At 43.9% G+C, this 19,781-nt stretch overlaps 2 protein-coding genes across 3 annotated transcripts in view; one reads left to right on the top strand and one right to left on the bottom strand.

Moving 5' to 3' along the window:
- METTL9 (methyltransferase 9, His-X-His N1(pi)-histidine) overlaps positions 1-7,833 on the bottom strand; it is a 67,739-nt gene extending 59,906 nt beyond the window's left edge. Inside the window, exon 1 of one of the 2 annotated variants that reach the window (XM_068127273.2) lies at positions 7,580-7,833. The gene's annotated coding sequence lies outside the window, so the exon portion shown is untranslated. The remainder of the gene's footprint in view (positions 1-7,579) is intronic. The other variant, XM_068127272.2, reaches the window with a different exon arrangement.
- An 872-nt stretch (positions 7,834-8,705) lies between these two features.
- Positions 8,706-17,979, top strand: ARL6IP1 (ARL6 interacting reticulophagy regulator 1). The gene is made up of 6 exons (XM_068127275.2): positions 8,706-8,861; positions 9,482-9,615; positions 11,381-11,500; positions 13,077-13,194; positions 13,412-13,496; positions 17,208-17,979. The coding sequence occupies exons 1-6, from the start codon at positions 8,856-8,858 to the stop codon at positions 17,324-17,326; spliced, it is 582 nt and encodes a 193-aa protein (XP_067983376.2). The 5' UTR covers positions 8,706-8,855; the 3' UTR covers positions 17,327-17,979.
- The last annotated feature ends 1,802 nt before the right edge of the window (positions 17,980-19,781 follow it).

The following is a 19,781-nucleotide window of genomic DNA, read 5'->3' as shown; positions in this document are numbered from 1 at the left end:
TGATCTCAGAAATAGTTGGTTGTTGAATTCAGTTTGCTGATATGAAAATCGTATTCAAATTTCAAGTAAATCGGATGAAAATTGAGGATTTTAGAAATTTGAAAAAAGTGGTTGACCTTTGGCCAATGTTGACCTTTTGACCTTTTGACCTCAAAAATATATAGGATTTTGTCGGACCACAAACCACCATTTGGTGAAGTTCCATGAAGATTGTGAATTGTGATGGCATTACAATTGTAATTATATCGATGGTGACGTGCCCATTACAATTTTGCCCATTACAATGTGCATTACAATTGTGACCTGTAGGCAAGTATAAGTGAGCGGACAAACAAACACACAAACACACACACACACACACACACACACACACACACACACACACACACACACACACACACACACACACACACACACACACACACACACACACACACACACACACACACACACACACACACACACACAAACACACACAAACCGGGGTGATCAACAAACTTGTCCAAATTTTTTTTTCTGCCAAGTCATAACAAACGCAACCAACCAATATACTTGAAAAATCATGGAAATCTTGAAAAATCAAAATCTTTGATTTTGCAAGTAACAGACAGACTGAATAACAAATGCAACCAAACAATATGCAATGCAATGCGACTGTGTCGCCAATATACCTTCGCATAGTCCCACAATGTGTAGATGCCCTCGTTCACTGTCCTAAAAATAAACAAGTTTGATCTAAATCCCTTCAGCTGTTTTCAATTATTACATTTTCACCAGCCATGACAGGTTTCACATCGATCGGTGAAGCGGTTTCAGAGAAGGGATTTTTAAAAATACTGACTTTTAAGCTAATATGGCTGCCACACCACATGACATATGACCTTTAAAAATGTACACTCTGCATATGTATGGGTCGGGGATGACATTTGTGAAGTTTCATGTTGACCGGATAAGGTTCGTTATTCTATTCAAGATGGTTGCCAAACCATGTGACCTACGACATCGTTTTCAAACGATATGCAACAATGTTGTTGGATGATATTTGTAAAATGTAGCATCGATAGGTTAAGCGGTTTAAGAGATATAATTATTTAATATTTTTCTTCAATTCAATATGCCTGCCACACCATGTGACCAATTGTATTTACATGATCAACTTTTAATCACCATGCCTTGTCAATGACACGTGTAAAGTTTTGAGTCAATCGATTTGGTGGTTTGGGAGAAGATTTTTTTTAAAGGTTTTAGGTTAAATCCAATATGGCTGCCAAACCATGTGACCAATGATGTCATAAATTTAATATTTCAATACAAATGGGTCATAGATCATGTGCATGCAATTTCAGATTTTTAGGATAAGGAATTTGAATAAAACATTTTTGGCTGGTATACCACTTCACCTATGATGTCATCATTATCATGCTTTTGTTCCCCATTGGGAGTACTTGACAATGTGCTAAGTTTCAAATTTTTCCATTCAGCGGTTTCCGAGAAATAATTTTTTGATTATTTGCGTTTAATCCAAGATGGCTGCCATCTTGTGACCTATGACGTGGTTGAATTGACCACGTGCTCACCACGTGACCTATGACGTCACAATTATCATAAAAACATTCTGCATAGGTGTCACTCCTACTCTGAAAGTTGTCTCAATCAGCCATGTGGTTGCTGAGAAAAACGAGGTTTAGCCCATACGGATGGATAGACGTACGGATGGATAGACGTACGGACAGATGGACAACCCGAAAACATAATGCCTCCGGCCACCTTCGGGGGCGGAGGCATAAAAAGTAGTTCTTAATCATTGAGAGATAGGGCCAAAAAATGTATCCAACATGATATCTCAAAGTTATGGACGACTTACAACAAAACTAGGTTGATGAGTTGGGTTGGTGACAAGAACAAGCCGAATCGAGTTTGGTTCAGGTGCGGATCCATATCTGGCCTATCAGTGGGATACAAAACGTAAACTGTTCAGCCTGGTGGAGGGAGGTATGCGCTCCACCAAGTGCCATTCTAGTCTGTTATGTGATTGTCGTGAGAGATATGGTTGGACAATCAGCAATCCCTGTTGCTTTCAGCAATCTTTGTTGGACAAAACCCTGGTGTTGGGCTAGCGGCTAGGGTGCTGGCTTAGGATCCTAGGATCCTGGGTTCGAATCCCGGTCAATCGCTGAATTAACACCAGGGGGGTTGACTCAGCCTGTCATCCTTCCGAGGTCGGCTAATTTGAGTACCAGTTCACTGGTAATTCCCTGTTTGTCGTTAAAGGCGGCAAAAAGGGTTGGCGTCAGGAAGGGCATCCGGCCGTAAAACATTGCTTCAAAAAGGGGACCGAAAAACAACAACAACCACGGTTCCCGAAAAAGGCCAACCCCCGCTTTGCGGGGAAAAATGGCCTCTAAAGGTGGTTTTTATTTTTTTAAATCAGCAATCCGCAGGTCTTGTGTTTTCATGCAGCCATTAAGCCAAGCTCGGCTACTTTTCGCCGCAAGCTCTGTTAATTCCTGAGGTGCAGTGTTCAGATAGGGCTCCGAAGAGAAAAGTAACATTTTCTGGATCTTCTACAGCAAAGTACAGTACAATCCTGAACCACTACACCAGATAAGCCAAACTTTTCAGTGGTGAGTTTGGGTTTCGTGCTCAGGTTCTTTTCGCCTCATTTTGTGCACGTCCGCTCAATGTTTTTGTTGATCTGTATCGGAAACATTTTGTGTATTTACATCGTTGTTGTGAAGATCCATGCCAAAGATTCCAAAATCCTCAGCTTTTCTTAAGACTCAGTTAGTGACAGGTCTGAGGCCTTTCCGTCGGGTAGCTCAATTTTCCCGAATTTCATTGTGTTAAAAGAATGTTTATGGTGGGCGTGCAGGCCGTGGATAAATTAACCGGATTTTCCTCAATTCCTTTGCAATTCCTATTGTTTCATGCACTTGGGTGTGACCCTCTTGCAGACATTTTCTTTGTTAACAACAACAGGCATTTTAAGGACATTTTCCCTGCTAGAGCGGGGGTGAGCCTTGCGGGCCCCATGACAATCTTCTCCATTTTGCCCTATTTTCTGCATCTCCCCTTGCCCGCATTTCTTTTTCCACCATCTTTAGCCAAGTCTTTCTCGGTCTTCCCCGTCCTCTACTTCCTTCTACATTCATTTCCATCACTCTTCTCAACCAGTCACTTTCATCCTTCCTCAACACATGACCAAACCATCTCAAACTGTTTCTCTTCACAGCATCCATCACAGGCTCTATTCCCATCATCTTTCGCAATTCATCATTTGTCTTCCTCTCTCTCAACGATACTCCACACATCCACCGAACCATTCGCATTTCCACCCTTTCCAGCCTTCGTTGCTGCTCTACGTTCACTACGCAGTTGAATAGTATACCAACAAAGCAAAATTGCTTCCCTCAAAGTAAGATGTGCATCAACAACAAACAACAACATGCATTTTAAAGGCAATTTTTCCTGCTAGAGCGGGGGTTAGCCTTGTGGTCCCCATGACAATCTTCTCCATTTTGCCCTATTTTCTGCATCTCTCCTTGTCAACCCCCTTGCCCGCATTTCTTCTTCCACCATCTTTAGCCAAGTCTTTCTCGGTCTCCCCCGTCTTCTACTTCCTTCTACATTCATTTCCATCACTCTTCTCAACCAGTCACTTTCATCCTTCCTCAACACATGACCAAACCATCTCAACCTGTTCCTCTTCACAGCATCAATCACAGGCTCTATTCCCATCATCTTTCGCAATTCATCATTTGTCTTCCTCTCTCTCAACGATACTCTGCACATCCGTCGAACCATTCGCATTTCCACCCTTTCCAACCTTCGTTGCTGCTCTACGTTCATTACCCATGTCTCGCTCCCATAAATCATAACACTTCTCACACATGCAGCATACACCTTTCCCTTCAGCTCAACGACACTCCCCTCATCATCAGCACGCCACTCAATTCCCGAAACTTCTTCCATGCACATCTCACTCGAGCAACCGTTGCCGAGTCTGATCCACCTTCTCCATTCAGCATGTCTCCGAGGTAGCAAAATGTTTTCACACCTTCCAGCTTCACGCCGTCTCCAAGATCCAACTCAACATTTCCTCCATCTGCAGCTCCCTCTGTGCACACCTTACATTTGAATATAGCTGCCACACTGGTTAATGACCCTCTCAGACCACTACATTTTTGATGAACCCACTCAGCACACATTGTACACTGAATGGAGTTCACTCCGACACCCTTCCTACACACAGCACAGGGCCACTTCCCAGTTCTTTCCACCTCACCACATGCTTTACCACTTGCCATCACCTTCGTCTTTCCGATATTCACCTTCAGACCTTTTGTCTCCATACATTCCTTCCACGTGTTCATCTTTTCCTTCAGTCCATCCATACTTTCCGCAATCAACACCAGATCATCTGCATACAACAACTCCCACGGTAAACCCTCCTTTACGTTCTGAGCCAGCACCTCCATCACAGCTACAAATAGTAGTGGACTTAGTACCGACCCCTGATGCACTCCCACCTTCACCTCAAACTCACCACTGTTCCCGTCCTTCGTCCTTACAGCTGTGCACGCTCTTTTGTACATTGCCATCACTACTCTGATCAACCATTCCTCCACTCCTAACTTCCTCAATGCCCATGTCAATACTTTGCGTGGAACCCGATCGAATGCTTTCTCCAGATCAACAAACCCAAGAAACAACTTCTTCCTCTTCTCCATGTACTTCTCCTGCAACTGCCTCACAATGAAAAGCGCGTCTGTCGTTCCTCTTCCTGGCATAAATCCAAACTGCATTTCGTCGATCTTCAATTTCTTCCTTATCCTCCTCTCCAACACCCTTTCCAATACCTTCATTCCATGCTCCAATAACTTTATCGCTCGGTACGAGCCACACTCCAGAGGGTCACCTTTCCCCTTGTATAGAGGGACGAGGGTACTCAGTTCCCAATCCACTGGAATGCGGCCTTCTTTCACCACCAGATTACAGATCTCTGTCATTCTCTTCACACCCCAACTTCCTGCTGCCTTCAACATATCTCCCACAACTCGCGTCGGCCCTCCCGCTTTTCTACCCTTCATTGCTTTTATCGCTTCCTCAACTTCCTTCTCAGTTATCTTCTCTGCCGGTCCTAAAACTGGGTTACTCTCTATGTTGCCATCCCATTCATTCTCTGTATTCAACAGCATTTCCATATATCTTTTCCATCTTCCTTTAATTCCATCTGGGTCGACAACGATTTGTCCCACTTCATCCTTCAAGCAGCTCACCCCCATCACATCACACCTCTCTTTCGCTATCTGCTTTGCAATCCTGAATACTGCTTTCTGACCCTCTTCCGAATCCAAGCGTTCTCCGAACATTTTCCTACATGCCTCCTGCGCCTTTGCTACCTCTTTCTTTGCAGCCTTCCTGGCTGCCTTATAACTTTCATGCTCTGCTGTTTCTGCTCCCGTACCCTTCGCCTTCTGCCACTCCTTGAACTTCTTCCTCTTCTCGTCAATCCTCTTTCCAACTTCATCATCCCACCACCATGTTTCCGAGTGCCTCGGTGAGGTATGTGGATGGACAAAAGGACCACCAACGGCTCCCAACAGACTAGCTTTCATTGACATCCAACCACTTTCAAGCTCAACCACATCATCCTCGACCCTACTCAGCCTCTCTTTTAATGCCTCCCTTACTGTCACCTCTTTCAACCTCCACACCTTCATTCTCGGTTGGTACTTCACCCGCCGAGCTCTCCTCGCACCTTTCACCCTTACGTCGCAGACAACCAAGTGGTGCTGTGAAACAGCCTCCTCCCCCGGGATCACCTTTGTGTCTCGGAGGTGCCCCCTATCTCGCCTACGCACCATCAGGTAGTCAACGGTTGTCGTCGACCCACCTGACGTGTATGTAACAAGCTTATTATCCTCTTTCTGGAACTGAGTATTACAAATCAACAAATCAGCTCTATCAGCAAACTCCAAAATCCTTTCACCTTCTCCATTTCTCACACCATATCCGTAACCCCCATGAACTCCGTCAAAACCATCCATACTCCTTCCCACATGTCCATTTAGGTCTCCTCCTACCACAACAACTTCCTCATCTTTCACGTTTTCCATCAACTTCTCTATCGCACACCAGAACTTGTCCTTCTCTTCATCGCTCCGACCAACCTGCGGAGCATATCCCGAGATGACGTTCACCAAGAGCTTTCCAATCATCATTTTCACCATCATCAACCTATCACTCACTCTAGTCACACTCACCACACTGTCTACAAACTCCTCAGAAAACAGGACACCAACACCATTCACGCCCTCCAGGCACCCTTGCCACACAAACTTGTATTTCTGTCCCTGCCTACCCTTCACCATTCTCACACCACTTCCCTTCCATCTCGCCTCTTGCACACAACATATGTCCACTCTTCTTCTGACCAATACTTCCACCACTTCTCCTGATCTCCCTGTCATTGTCCCTACATTCCACGTCCCAAACCTCAGAAACCGATCTCCACTTCGGGCTGTACCCTGCCCACATGTAGTTGTAATTGTCATGGTTCTCTTTTTTGAAGATGTGCATCGATTTATACATATTGCAGGCCAGATATCACTTTGGGCCAAAAATTCCAACAAGAAGGCAAACGAGCCACACGCTACATTTTCGAGTTGTATGCAGGCCCTTCATTTTTTTCCGGGCCTGGAAACCGAGTCGCCCCCAGCACCATCGTGCAACTCCACATCTGCCGTGATACTTCTGCAGCTGCTGGCTCCAGCAGATGACTTGAGGGTCCATTAGCAGACCGAGAGGTCCCAGGACTTGCATGCGGACAACAATGTGTGAAGATCAGATGAATGGACTCTGCTACTAACGCACATTCAGTATGGTGAGGCCTTCGATACAAATGGCAACATTGATGACTTTACAAGGCAAAATCCATGGATAATTGAGTTTCTGCACATCCTTAAGTAGAGATAGTGGACCACCAGAGCTAAGGATGTACAAAGAGTAAACTGTCTTTTCACCCAGTAGACCGACACAAGCTTACATTCATCACTATTGAGGACAAGATCTCTCTTTTAGCTAAATATTGCAAAGTGAAAAATAAAAGATGAATATATTGACTTGAATGAGGCTTGGTGGTAGATTTAGTGATCTGTGAACATCTTAAGCTCAAATGAATCCCAGCCCTAAAATAATTCTGGACCCACCCCTGTACATGTGTACCTGTTGTGACACCTGTAAGGTTAATTTGCTGTCGTTTGTCAAAATAACTAATAAAATTAAAACACTGGGCATGTCACTGCGCTTGCCGCAGTGGGTTCTCCACCCCACCCCCGTGAAATCAGGTCGATAAACCCCCAGATTTAACGGATGGGTTGTTGATGGAGCACAGGCATGATCATGTGGTTGCTGAGGTTGCTGATCATGATGTGATGTGATGGGCCAGAAGGCAATTCCAACCTGCGTATCGAACAAAACTGAAAGAGTGCCGCTATTGAGACGATACAGCCAGAATCCATGTTTATCCGTTACCTGGTATCTACGGCGGACTCTGACGACCCACAAACATTCTCACCTGAAGCCGGTGCGGGCTGCCATGGTTCTCCACGAACGAATCGCCTCGTCCCGTCACCTCCAGGTGACGTTCAATGACCGTCACGTCACCTCCGCTCGGAAATCCCGGAAATCACTTCACTTCAATGTAGTTTTTCCGGCCTCGCAATCCGCAAGGCAGTAGCTGCGAACACGAACAAATAGCTGCTACTTCGTTGCAATAAATTAAATAACAGGACGGCTATTTTATCTCCTGAAAACAATCCCACGTGACTAGACTTTCTCTTTCACACAATCGAGGTAATGTTGGAATTAGGCCTGACACATAATAATAATAATAATAATAATAATAATAATAATAATAATACGGCTGAGCATCTTTGTTCAAATAACAAGCGCCAAATTAAGAAACAACAATCCTTCATTCATTTAAAATCACGTCTTGGTTTGTTGTTGTTTAAGGTGTGTTTTAAAGATGGCCTTGCAATTGGTCATTGAATGAATTCATCGGATATTAATGTTAATCCGTGTTAATAGTATTTAATAATTAAGTTAAATATATGCATTTATATATAATATATATTTATATAATTATATTGCCAGAGAGTTAAGGGGTGATCTTTTATAATGTACGCAAAAATGGCGGAAATTTTTTCTCTTCGGCTGCTTTCCCCCATATTTATCATGCACACTCCTCTTTTCCTTCCCTCCGATCATAAACTTCGTTCCATTCTCACTCCACCATCCTATGACGCGCTCCTAGTCCAACCTTCCTTTACGTCTCCCGATAGCATCGCCCTCTTCGTCTACTCGTTTTAATTTTCTTAACTTACTCCCACTATTTGTGGTTAAAAAAATTAACAAATGCCTCATTATTATCGATGAATTGTTTTTATTGCAAAAAAAATGGCGGAAATAATCTGATGACCTACCTATACACCGCCTATTAGACGTCCCACGGTCTAATAGGCGGTGTATAGATACAGGAGGCTTCGAATGTGTGAGCTTTCCATAAAACTTAATTATCCACTTAATACGAAATGTCTGCGCCGTAAATGGTTTAAAGCTTGTACCTAAAATGATCTTCTGGTAATTCTCGAAATGCACCCCTAATTACTCCCCAAACTCCCCAATCGGCTTTCAGCCTTCTGATTGGCTCGTTCTAATCCTTGGGCGTGGTTATCGCAGATCGTTGCAAATTTTACGAGTGGACAGCTGACGTATCGTCCACTTGTATTCCTGTCAGTGTTGTCATATTGAAGAACACTTCGCCCCACTGGAAGTGTGCGACGGGCATCATGATGGTGAGCCTGATCAATTCAATTATACGCGACGTTTATGCATTAGAGAGTAAAATTGTTATTTATGGAGCGCCCCTCGAAAATTCGCGCGATGACGTTAGTGCTGCCAGAACTCACTACAAAAGTGACATTTTACTCAATTGTGTGTGGAGACGTGTCGGAAAGACGTGTAAATTTACTCGGCAATCTGAGTGACTCCGCCGAAAGCGTTCTCACGTCACGTGATCGCGATCTCGCTCCCGATTTAGTATCGCGCTTCGAATTCCCCGCGACACGTGATTGAGATCGGTGGCACTGGCAAGCAAAGCTTCCTTTCATTTTATGGACAATTATATATTGCACTCGGAGACGGTTGAAGAGCACCTACCTTTGAGCTGGAACGTCCAGGTGCCGGCTGCCGGAATTGGTGGTCGGTGAGTTATCGCCGGCACCCGGAACGAATTGCAAATTCCTGGCCTGACTACCGCTGGGAAGGCAAAGGCAAACCACCCAGGGCCAGTGGTAATCCTTAGCATGGCACGACTGAGACGAAGACCCTGTGCAATTGAACCTGGAATAATGATGCCTTTTAAGTCTGGATGTTGTTCCCCATGAAAGACTGTCTTCCTCTTTGATGTATGCAGGCGAACGAGACTGCCAAGTTGGAAGAACAGCTGCAGAGATGGGGAGAGGTGCTTGTGGTTGGAGATCAGGTGTTGAAGTGGGACAAGCCACATTATCCTGCTGCGATTGTTGGTGCTGTGTCCACGGTGTTTCTGTAAGCAAAGCAGATGGAGTAGAAATGATCCCCTTTTTTGCAGAGGCAAATAATATTGTCGTGTCACTACCCCGTGGTGAACACCGCAGGGTGCCACAGGTGACCAAATGAGCTTAACACTCCGATGCATTCAATTCAATATGACGGTATCCGTTATTTGCGCGCGGAGGGAGTGGGGGAGAAGCCGTAAGCGCTTACCTTCAAAGAGCCCACCGGCAGTCTTCACACCTGTATAAATTAACTTGAACAACACGAAAGTAAAATGTACAAAAATACCGGTTTTATTAACGAAATGCTGGTAACCAAATAAAACACGGCAATGTAAAACTAAATTCCTAAATGCAGTGCTCCCAGACAGACGCGAATACAGGCAAGGGATAAAAGAACTGAAAATAAATACGTGTAATTTTAGTGGGCACTTGGCTCAACTCGGCTGGTGTGTCTCGCCAGGAATTGTCTGAAACCTTGGCGGGGAATGCACGTCGTTGGCGCAAACTAGGCCTCACTGCGCGTCCTTTCACTCCAGGCCTCGTGCGCGAATCGAACGAGCAGGCGTGCAGCTTGCTCTTCCAGTCGTGCAGCTTGCTCTTCCAGTCGTGCTTGTCCTCACAACCTCTGCATGGAAAACCGCAGTTCCCGGCCCGTGGCTCTTCCTCCTCACGACCACTAGCAATATGTCGGCACATGATCGTTCACCACGAAATCCCGATTCAAGAGCACGCTGATGCTGGGAGGGACAAAATGTTTCGTTCGCTATCGATGCCCAAACGAGAAGCGCCAAGAACAAGCGACCCATTCGCAATGGGATCCTGGCACGAGAGAGAGGGCCACACGAGAAACGACGCGAGAAGCAATGCTCGCTGTGAATCCCCTACACGAGAAGCAGCACGAGATGTCGGTCCAAGCGCTATTGTGTCCAGAACGAGAAGGCGCAAGAGGAAGAAAATGTCGGCCAGAGCGTTCTTTTATCGTCCAAGCTCTGACGTCATCTCAACACATCTCCGTCTCTGACCCTATCAGCGAGTTCCATCTTACCTGTGCTTGTGCCAATCAAATCACCGCTCTTTGGGCGTGTCTCCACGGAGCTACCTGTCCTGTGCGCTCACCAAGCCGGTGTTATCCACCACAATGCTTCATGCCTGGCTTCCGGTAGTTTTTATTAACTAGTGTGTTTTAATGGGCGATTTCTGGCTAGGTGTCTCGTGCAGTGTCAAAAGGAACGAAGGAAGAAATTACAGAGGCAATTACAAACAGGGAATTAATTACCCGTAATCCCTCACTAATTAACATGCCCCACCCCTCTGATGGGGACGAAGATACTCTCTTCCACGACACACGGTCTACCGGATCCCTACTTATTACATGGGGTTTCTTCTTCACGACAGTCAAAGCACACTAAACTATACACTCTACGGTAATCATTGTCTACCCCCTACAAAGGTAACAATATGATCCATTATTTATTTATCTGTATGCAGCCTGTGGCTGATTGGCTGCATTATTTTTCTGGGGGCGCGGCTGTGCCACTGATGGGCGTTGCCACTTACCAGCTCCCTGGTACTCATTTTGCCGACCTCGGAAGGATGACAGGCTGAGTCGATCCGCCTGGTGTTAACTCAACGGCACGACAGGGGCTTCAACTCAAGGATCTTAAGCCGGCCACCTTAACCGTTAAGCCAAAACCAGGCGGATGTTCCATGATCGATCTATTTTATTGTTTGCTTCGATAACCTTACAAAAGATGCTTATGGTGCTGTTTTTCAAGATTTATCTACTGGGTGGATCCTTCCTTCTTGACTGGATTTTCCTGCTTGCTGTTGCTCCTTTGCGTGACTGACCTCCTCGTCCCTACACTCATTTCGAGAATATTTGGCACAAACAAATGGTGAGCTCTCTCAATGACTAGAGTTCCCTTTCTGTACTTCCAAGCTGTGGTTCTAACAATTGAAATCCTCCGCAGCACAAATTTTAATCTGATTACTATTTCCATTATATTGATAGGGATTCATTGGCTTCAGAACCTGGGAAAGGGTGACGTTCTTTGCAGTAGCAGACACTTTTATTTTTGCAATGTAGAGTATAAATAAAAAGACAGAACATTTTATTGTACACAATGAGTTATTTAATCTTACCTTCATGTAGTACCTGTATAAACTGAGGGTTTTTCATGTTTATAAAGAAAATAAAAATAAGGTTTTCACTGTAATACCTATTCTACGTACTTTACACATGGAGAAAGATTTATTTTCCACTGAGGTGGTGAGAAAGACTTGCTTTATTTGTTCCAGCGGAAATTCCCAAAAAAATTCTGAATATTTTGCAGTTCACAAGAAGGATACGATTGGTCGTTTCTTAATTAGACCTTTTTTTTACTCGCTGGGACCAAGATAATATTTTTACTCTTTGTGCCTTGCCTGGCAGTCAAACAAAATTGAAAATCATTCCAAACAGGATCTTTCTGTTTATAACGATGTCATACAGGGCACAAACAGGCATGAACAACGAACTAATTTGACGTGTTAGACAGGTCGATAATAGAAACTGGGAAAATGCCGATAAAACCCTGAATTAATTTATTTATATGCCTTTAAACCTCTTTGAACCTTTATTTAAATTGAATTATATACTTGAACATTGTATAACACAAATGGCCTTCATACTACCAAGAACCTCCAGTTTTGCAGTATGGTATTGTACTCGGATGTGTTGTAGTTGTATAGCCCCCAGACAGTTTTCTCAAACAAGCCTGCGGTGCGAAAACAACCGATCGATCCCCCACATTCAGGATGGTGTACCCCACATTCACCAAGTCAGCGCCACGGCAGTTGGAGAGAGGAGACAAGGGGGAAAGGGCCGGTCCATGGGGGACCGATCGGCACTCTGACTGTGACCACGTTTCCCTGACGAATCAGGGCAGCAGGGAGGAATGGGGTAGATTTGGCCCACGGGTGCAACCACTGTGAAGAGCCGTCCCGGATAGTTGTACTTGGGTGTGTTCTATAGGATGGTGCATGTAATAGTAATTGTCAAGCTCAGCCCCTGGGAAGTGGGCGTGGCATATGTGAGTGGGTGCAGTATTGGGGTGAAGAAGAGGCTGCCGATATGGCTATGTATGATGCTGATTGACGCTGGTGATCAATTGGACCTGTATCTCCTAAACTGTGACAATGTTGTCTTATTACAGTGTATAAGGGTGGTGTATAAGACTGCTTCAGTGGCGCTAAACCTCCGGATTTTTTTACCTTTCTTTAAAATCATTATTTTATTAAAATACATGTATATATTGTACTTAAACACTGCGCTGGGTATCGTGTTCCATGAACTCTCTAATTTATAACTGAAATCAAGACAACCACACTCTTAACCTTTGAGTGAATTCCACTGATGAGAGGATTTTCCCCTTCTCTTATATTTTTCATATCGACCAACTCCCCACTGCCAACTATTTATTTCCTGAGTAGGACAACAGAGCAGCAGCAGCGTTTCCACGAGCTTTGCCGACAGCTAGTGCTTGCTCGACAGGCTCTGCGAGGATGGATTTGTCGCCTTTTGGAGCTTCGAGATGGTCGACCCAAAGTGGTGGGTCAATCAAACGACCCCTAAAATTATTGTGCATTGCAAACCTATTTATATATTTTTCCTCTACTGCGGTTGCTGTGTTTGAAACTTTTAAAATATTTTTTGCGACATTTGTTAAATGCAACTTAGAAACCACTTGTAACTCTTGCATTATCATTTAATATCTCCCATACCTCTCCTTCCCCCCTTCCACCTCCAATATTTCCCACCATTATAGTATCTGTTATCAGCTCTCATTGGTTTGCTGTCCACTGCCTGGATTGGTTACAAGATCCACAACCTGCTGCTCACTTATCTCGTTGGTAAGAGATGAGAATGGAGACATAATAAGATCGATACTTCAGAAATATTGGCTAGCACATAAATAATGCAGGCACTTTGAGTGCGGCCATGAGAGTGGATGCTGCAGATGAAATGATCAATGAAATGAGATGCTGCAGCTGTGGAGTGGGGAGCTGGGGAAGACTTTGAAAATGGTCTTCACTGCATTCTAAAGTCTTCTTAAGGCAGAAGTAGAATTGATATTATTAATGGTAAGCTCAAAGCTGCCCTTTTTGTAACTATAGTTGCCGGAGGATGTTCACCGTGCGGTGGGTTTGATACAAAACTACGATAAGGAGATCTAGGCAGTAACATGAGCCAGGCAGTCTGAATAAATAAATAAATGATATTAGAGGGTAACTGCATACAAATAGAAAGCTTGATGAACAAATACCACAAGCAAATCCTCAAAAAGGTCCAATTGCTTTACTACCCCACTAAATACCTGCTATGGTATTTGAAGATCCAAAGTTCTTGTTGATGTTGATGAAATTGTACTTTTCCCAAGTCTTGGCTCATGGATGAAGTGAAGGAAATGCACACCAGGTTGGACGATGAGTTCACCACGTCAGGTGAGTTCATAAAAACCTGTCAAAGTAACAACTCTGTGCAATCCGAAATGTGCTTTTTCTGGTCTTCATTAATGATCTCTGTGACTCTCTGGAAAATCCTCTCTATCTCTTTGCTGATGACTCCACTCTCTGCCACTCCATATATCAACCCTCAGATCGTCAGGCAGCAGCCTCTTCACTCTCTGCAGACCTGGATAATATGACAAACTGGTCAAATAAGTGGAACGTCTTTCAATCCTGACAAATTTCACACTCACTTTGTCTCTCCGAAAAGACTGTCTGGACAACCCTCCCATCTACTTTCTGAACAATCCTCTTGAAGAAGTTCTGTCACTCAAGCTTTTGGGTCTCACTATCTGCCATGATCTTTCCTGGGAAAACCACATTTCCGAGCTGGCCTCCAAAATCAGTCGCCGACTCACTATCTGCAAAGTTCTGCAAAGTTTGTCGTGCAAAGTTCTTCCTTGGCACACCTGAGCTTCTCACCACATACAAGGCTTTCATCTGCAGCTCAATGGAATACTGCTCTCCCCTCTGGGTTGATGCTCCTGCCTCACACGTAGGTCGGATTCACACGGTTGAAACCAAAGCATTCAGAATCATTGGAATCTCCCGCAATGAAGCTAACTCTGAGGGCCTTTCACTCACTCACCGCAGGCAGATTGGTGGTCTTTCTGTCTTCTACCGACTCCTCTCCGACCTTGCTCCCCCAGCTCTCTCTGTGCTCTGTCCCCCAAATATTCCTACAGGTTGCCCAAGAGCAGCCTGCAACCCTCTTATGGTTAAACTGCCAAAATAAAGACTCTCTGCTCACCTTCACTCCTTCATTCCTCTTTTCTCCCACCTCTGGAACAAACTCCCTCACTCTCTTCAATCCCTCTCCTCCCTGCAGGTCTTTAAAACAGCTGTTCACCACCATCTCTTATCTTCCCCCACCCAAAACCTTGATCTTTTCTACCCCCGTTAAAACACCCCAAATCTGCCTCTTTCAATGCACAACTTCTTTCTTCAAATTCGTAGAAGTGTTCATTTGCTTTATCCCATGTACCCCTCCTTCCTCCTCCAGCCCTGCCCCTTCCACAGATCTACCGACGTCCCTGTTCTCTTCTGTTGTTGTGTTTGTGTGCTTCCCTCTCTCTCCCCCGCTTGTCGCCAGCTCCCTTCATTGCATGTTTTCATGTTCAATGTGTTAGCTCTTACACGAGCCTCGATTCTGTATACAAAAAAAATAAAAAAAATCATTGAGGCAATACGACTGCCAACTTGGCATATTAGCAAACGCAATGCATTAAACAGAACAGCATTGACGGCACACATTGTGTTGAGTTTGCTCTTTGAGTTGATGAGAAAATAGGCACAAAATGGTGGCAGTTGCAGGTTGAGCCTCTGGCAGCGAGCTGGTTTTTGCAGCCTGTCATCTTGGTTCCTTACGAAACGCATATAGACTGGCCTGGTTATACAGCTTTCGACACAACGCCCAAGGATCTTAATCACTGCCCTCATGAGTTGAGCTACAGTTGACATCTGCAGCTCGAAACTTAGCTACCTTGCCATGGTTCAGCTTCTTCCTCCAACTTTCTTCACATGTGGTGTCTTTATCACAAGGCCTAATAATAACTTTTCAACAAGAGGAAAACTGCTAATAGTAACATGTGCTCAAAGTCCTGCTTCTTCTTCCTCCCATCCATAAGGACAGGCTCTTTGCTGGTATTTTCTTTAAAATAAAAGAATAACTTGGTGTGCATCAGTTGCAAACCAAAAGTATTTCAATTTTTGTAAGCAGAAAAGGAGAACGATCCATATATTCTGGAGATGAAAGTACAGCATGAAAAATTTTACACCAAACATACACCACATTTTTTGCAATAACTGATGCTTAAACAAAAGAGAAAATTGCACGTGACAGCAATTTCACCGATTATTGAATTGTTCTCCCATCGCTCAGTAATTGTCCCTTTTAATTAGCTGCACCACCGAAAATGGATGGAGGTTATGTTTCCCTCCCTGTTTCTGTGAGCAGGATAACTCAAAAAGTTGTGTACAGGTTGGGTGTGTGACAAGGACGAATTGATTCGATTTTGTTGAAGACCCGAATCCGGATACAAGATTTTTAAAATTATTAAGTGATTCTTCACTATTGAGACATAAGGATCCGATAATTTTTAGTGTTTCTTCACAATTGAGAAAAAAAAAAAAACCACCTTTAGAGGCCATTTTTCTTCTTTAGAGGCCTTTAGAGGCTTCTTCACAATTGAGAAATGGGGCAAAAACAATATCTAGCACAATATCTCAAAACCTTGTTGACAGATTATGACAAACCAGGTGAATGGGTTGGGTAGATGGCAAGAACAAGCCGATTAGATTTTGGATTTAGATCTGACCTATTGGTGGGATACAAAATGTAAACTGTTCAGCCTGGTGGAGGTATGCACTCTGCCAATTGCTGTTCTAGTTTCCTTCGCCAGAGGAGAGGGTATTGCATTTTAGAGTCTGTTTGTTTGTCTGTTTGTTTGTTTGTCTTCGCAGAATAAATATGATTTTTTTTCTGCAACTGTTGGTCGGATTGACAGGAAATTTTCACCATAGGTGCACCTCCTCCTGTAGAATTTAATAATGATAATTATGACGTCATAGGTCACATGGAACGGGCGCCATCTTGGAAAACCCAATAAAAATTGCACCTCTATATCTCTGGAAGTGCTGCATAGAAAGAATTGAGACATAGCTCATTGTAAAGAACTCTCCATGGAGAATAACATGTTAATGATGTCATTGGTTCCTCCATCATGCCATCATAATTCGACAAGTACAAAACTTCATCCGATCAAGATGAAATTTCTTGAGCGTCATCTATTGATAAATTGGCGGAGAAGGAAAAATGATGACGTCATCGGTCACGTGGTTCGGCCGCCATATTTGTTTTAACACAAAAGCCTTAAAAACCGCTAAAAACACGTCCTGCCGAGGGTCTGTAATCTCTGATTGCTCTTTCTTGTTGACATTTGTTTTCCTGTTGATTGGGTAGGTGCTCTAAAAGTTGCTCGAAAATGCAATGTAAAGTAAAATCTAAGCCATAGTTGCTCTAAAATGCTTGCCACTAATGAATACCTTGCATTCCAGTTTCTACCTTGCTGCTTCTACCTGGCATGAAGCATCACAACATTGTTGGAAAGACTATTAGTATTGTGCGGCAAAAAGTCTCCAAGGTCATGCCAAGCAAGGAAACCAAGAAAGAGTGAAGTCTAACCTTTACCCTCCTGGTCCTCCTCTCTCTCTCTCTCTCTCTCTCTCTCTCTCCTCTCTCTCTCTCATTCTCTCACTCTCTCTCACCCTCTCTTCCCCTCCTCTTGCAATTTTTCTTTCTCTGTTCTTTTTTTTTCTTTTTTCTTTTTTACCCCCTCAACAAACTTTGTCTTTCTTGGAGCTGACATCTACTGTACTCTCATTTGCTGTTTTGAACGTAACAGAAGCAACAAGCTCTAACACAATGCACTGAAGAGTAGCAGCAAGGGGTCATTTGTTGTTGTTTTTTGCAAGCAGTAGTTTTGGGTTTGGAGGATGGTGGTATATGTCAAACGAACAAATTAAAATTCAGAAAAGGAGAGGAAGTTGGAAGGATGAGATGAATTATGATAAAGGCAGTGAGCTTGGAGGAAGGAAAGGAGCGGTAATTGATGGAGAATGACGGTAAAATGATGATGCCACTTGCTTCCACTTTTAGTCTGACTTTATAACTCCCGAATGCTCTAAATATATCGTTTACAAATTCGGATCCATAAACACACAAGCTCCACTGCTATCAGTAGTTATTAATAATGCAAAATATTTCCACATTGTCGATTTGTTTCTTGCATTATTTGAGAAAATAAAAGATTACGGGTGAGTTAAAGTTGATAGTTTCTGGATGTTTTCTTCTGTAATTTTTCCCATTGTATCGATGACAATGTTGTACATATTACAGGTTTGCTGCATGGAAGTAAAAAGTTCATTTATATAATTGCCTGATTTTGCTCCCCCTCTTGCCCCCTTTCCCTTACCCCCCGCCCCCTCCCACCACCCTACAACATGAATTATGAGCAGCAAAATATTTTTCCCATCCAAGAGAAAAGTAATACATCGTTCTTCTGCATGCGTTTCCATGAATTGTGTTGTAACAGTACCATGAGCCTTTAACCCTGTGGGAAAAATGGGGCAATTTGCTGTGGGATTGAGAGCTGGGAAAAAAAATTGTTAAAAAATAATAAACTTTCCAGTAACCTGCCTCCACTTACTACTGATAAAAAAAATTCTGTTATTGAACCAATGGACGAAAATGGGAAAAGCAGTGCTTGGGTTAATAGAAGGCCAGGCTTATTATTTATTTAATATAGGCAAGCTAACATAGTGTAGTAGTAATATTTGTGTACATAAACAATGTAATGTCCACACATTGACCACTTGTAAATATTTAATATCACTGGGAAATACTCACTCGATTGACAAAAAGTTACAACAGAGATAGAGTCTAGCCGGCTTACACAGCAACATGAACCACAGATCGAGCGAGTATTCTTGTCGGTTCAGCTGTCTTCACTTCATTTATAGTGACAGAAGACAAAAGATGAGATTTGGTCGGGTTAACTTCAAAGTGAGAGGAAGTAGGGAGGGGAAGATCGGGGGACGGGGACTTCTTGATAACACATTATCTTTTTTGTTTTTTTCTTTTGTTTTTGTATACAGAATCGAGGCTCGTGTAAGAGCAAACACATTGAACATGAAAACATGCACGGACACATAAAACATGCAATGAAGGGAGCGGGAGACGAGAGGGAAGCACACAAGCACAAAAACAAAAGAGAACACGGACGTCGGTAGATCTGTGGAAGGGGGAGGAGGGAGGGGTACACGTATAAAGCAAATGAACACTTCTAGGAATTTCAGGAAAGAAGTTGGGTATTGAAACAGGTGGATTTGGTGTGATTTAACGGGGCCAGAAAAGCTCAAGGTTTTGGATGGGGGGAAGATAAGAGATGGTGGTGAACAGCTGTTTTAAAGACCTGCAGGGAGGAGAGGGATTGAAGAGAGTGTGGGAGTTTGTTCCAGAGGCAGGAGAAAAGAGGAGTGAAGGTGAGCAGAGAGAGCACAGACAGAGCTGGGGGAGCTAGGCCAGAGAGGAGTCGGTAGAACACAGAAAGACCACCAACCTGTAGGCGGTGAGTGAGTGAAAGGCCCTCACAATCGGCTACATCGCGGGAGATTCTAATGATTCTGAAAGCTTTGGTTTCACCTGTGTGAAGCCGAGCTCGGTGGGTCAGGAGCAGCAGCCCAGAGTGGAGAGCAGTATTCCATTGAGCTGCAGATGAAAGCTTTGTATGTGGTGAGGAGCTCAGAAGTGCCCAGAAAGGACTTCGCACGACGGAGGATGCCCAGTCGGCGACTGAAGATAGTGAGACCCAAAAGCTTGAGTGACAGAACTTGTTCAGGAGGATTGTTCAGAAAGTAAATGGGAGGGTTGTCCAGATGGTCTTTTCGGAGAGACAAAGTGAGAGTGTGAGATTTGTCAGGATTGAAAGACATGTTCCACTTGTTTGACCAGTTTGTGATATTGTCCAGGTCTACAGAGAGTGAAGAGGCTGCTGCCTGGCGATCGGAGGGTGAGGATATGAAGCGGCAGAGAGTGGAGTCATCAGCAAAGAGATAAAGAGTATTTTCCAG

The sequence above is a fragment of the Myxine glutinosa genome, chromosome 10 (assembly GCF_964187855.1).
Source record: "Myxine glutinosa chromosome 10, kmMyxGlut1.1, whole genome shotgun sequence".
NCBI lineage: Eukaryota > Metazoa > Chordata > Myxini > Myxiniformes > Myxinidae > Myxine > Myxine glutinosa.
The sequence above is the reverse complement of the archived record's forward strand: the minus strand, read 5'-3'. Positions and strand labels throughout refer to the sequence as shown.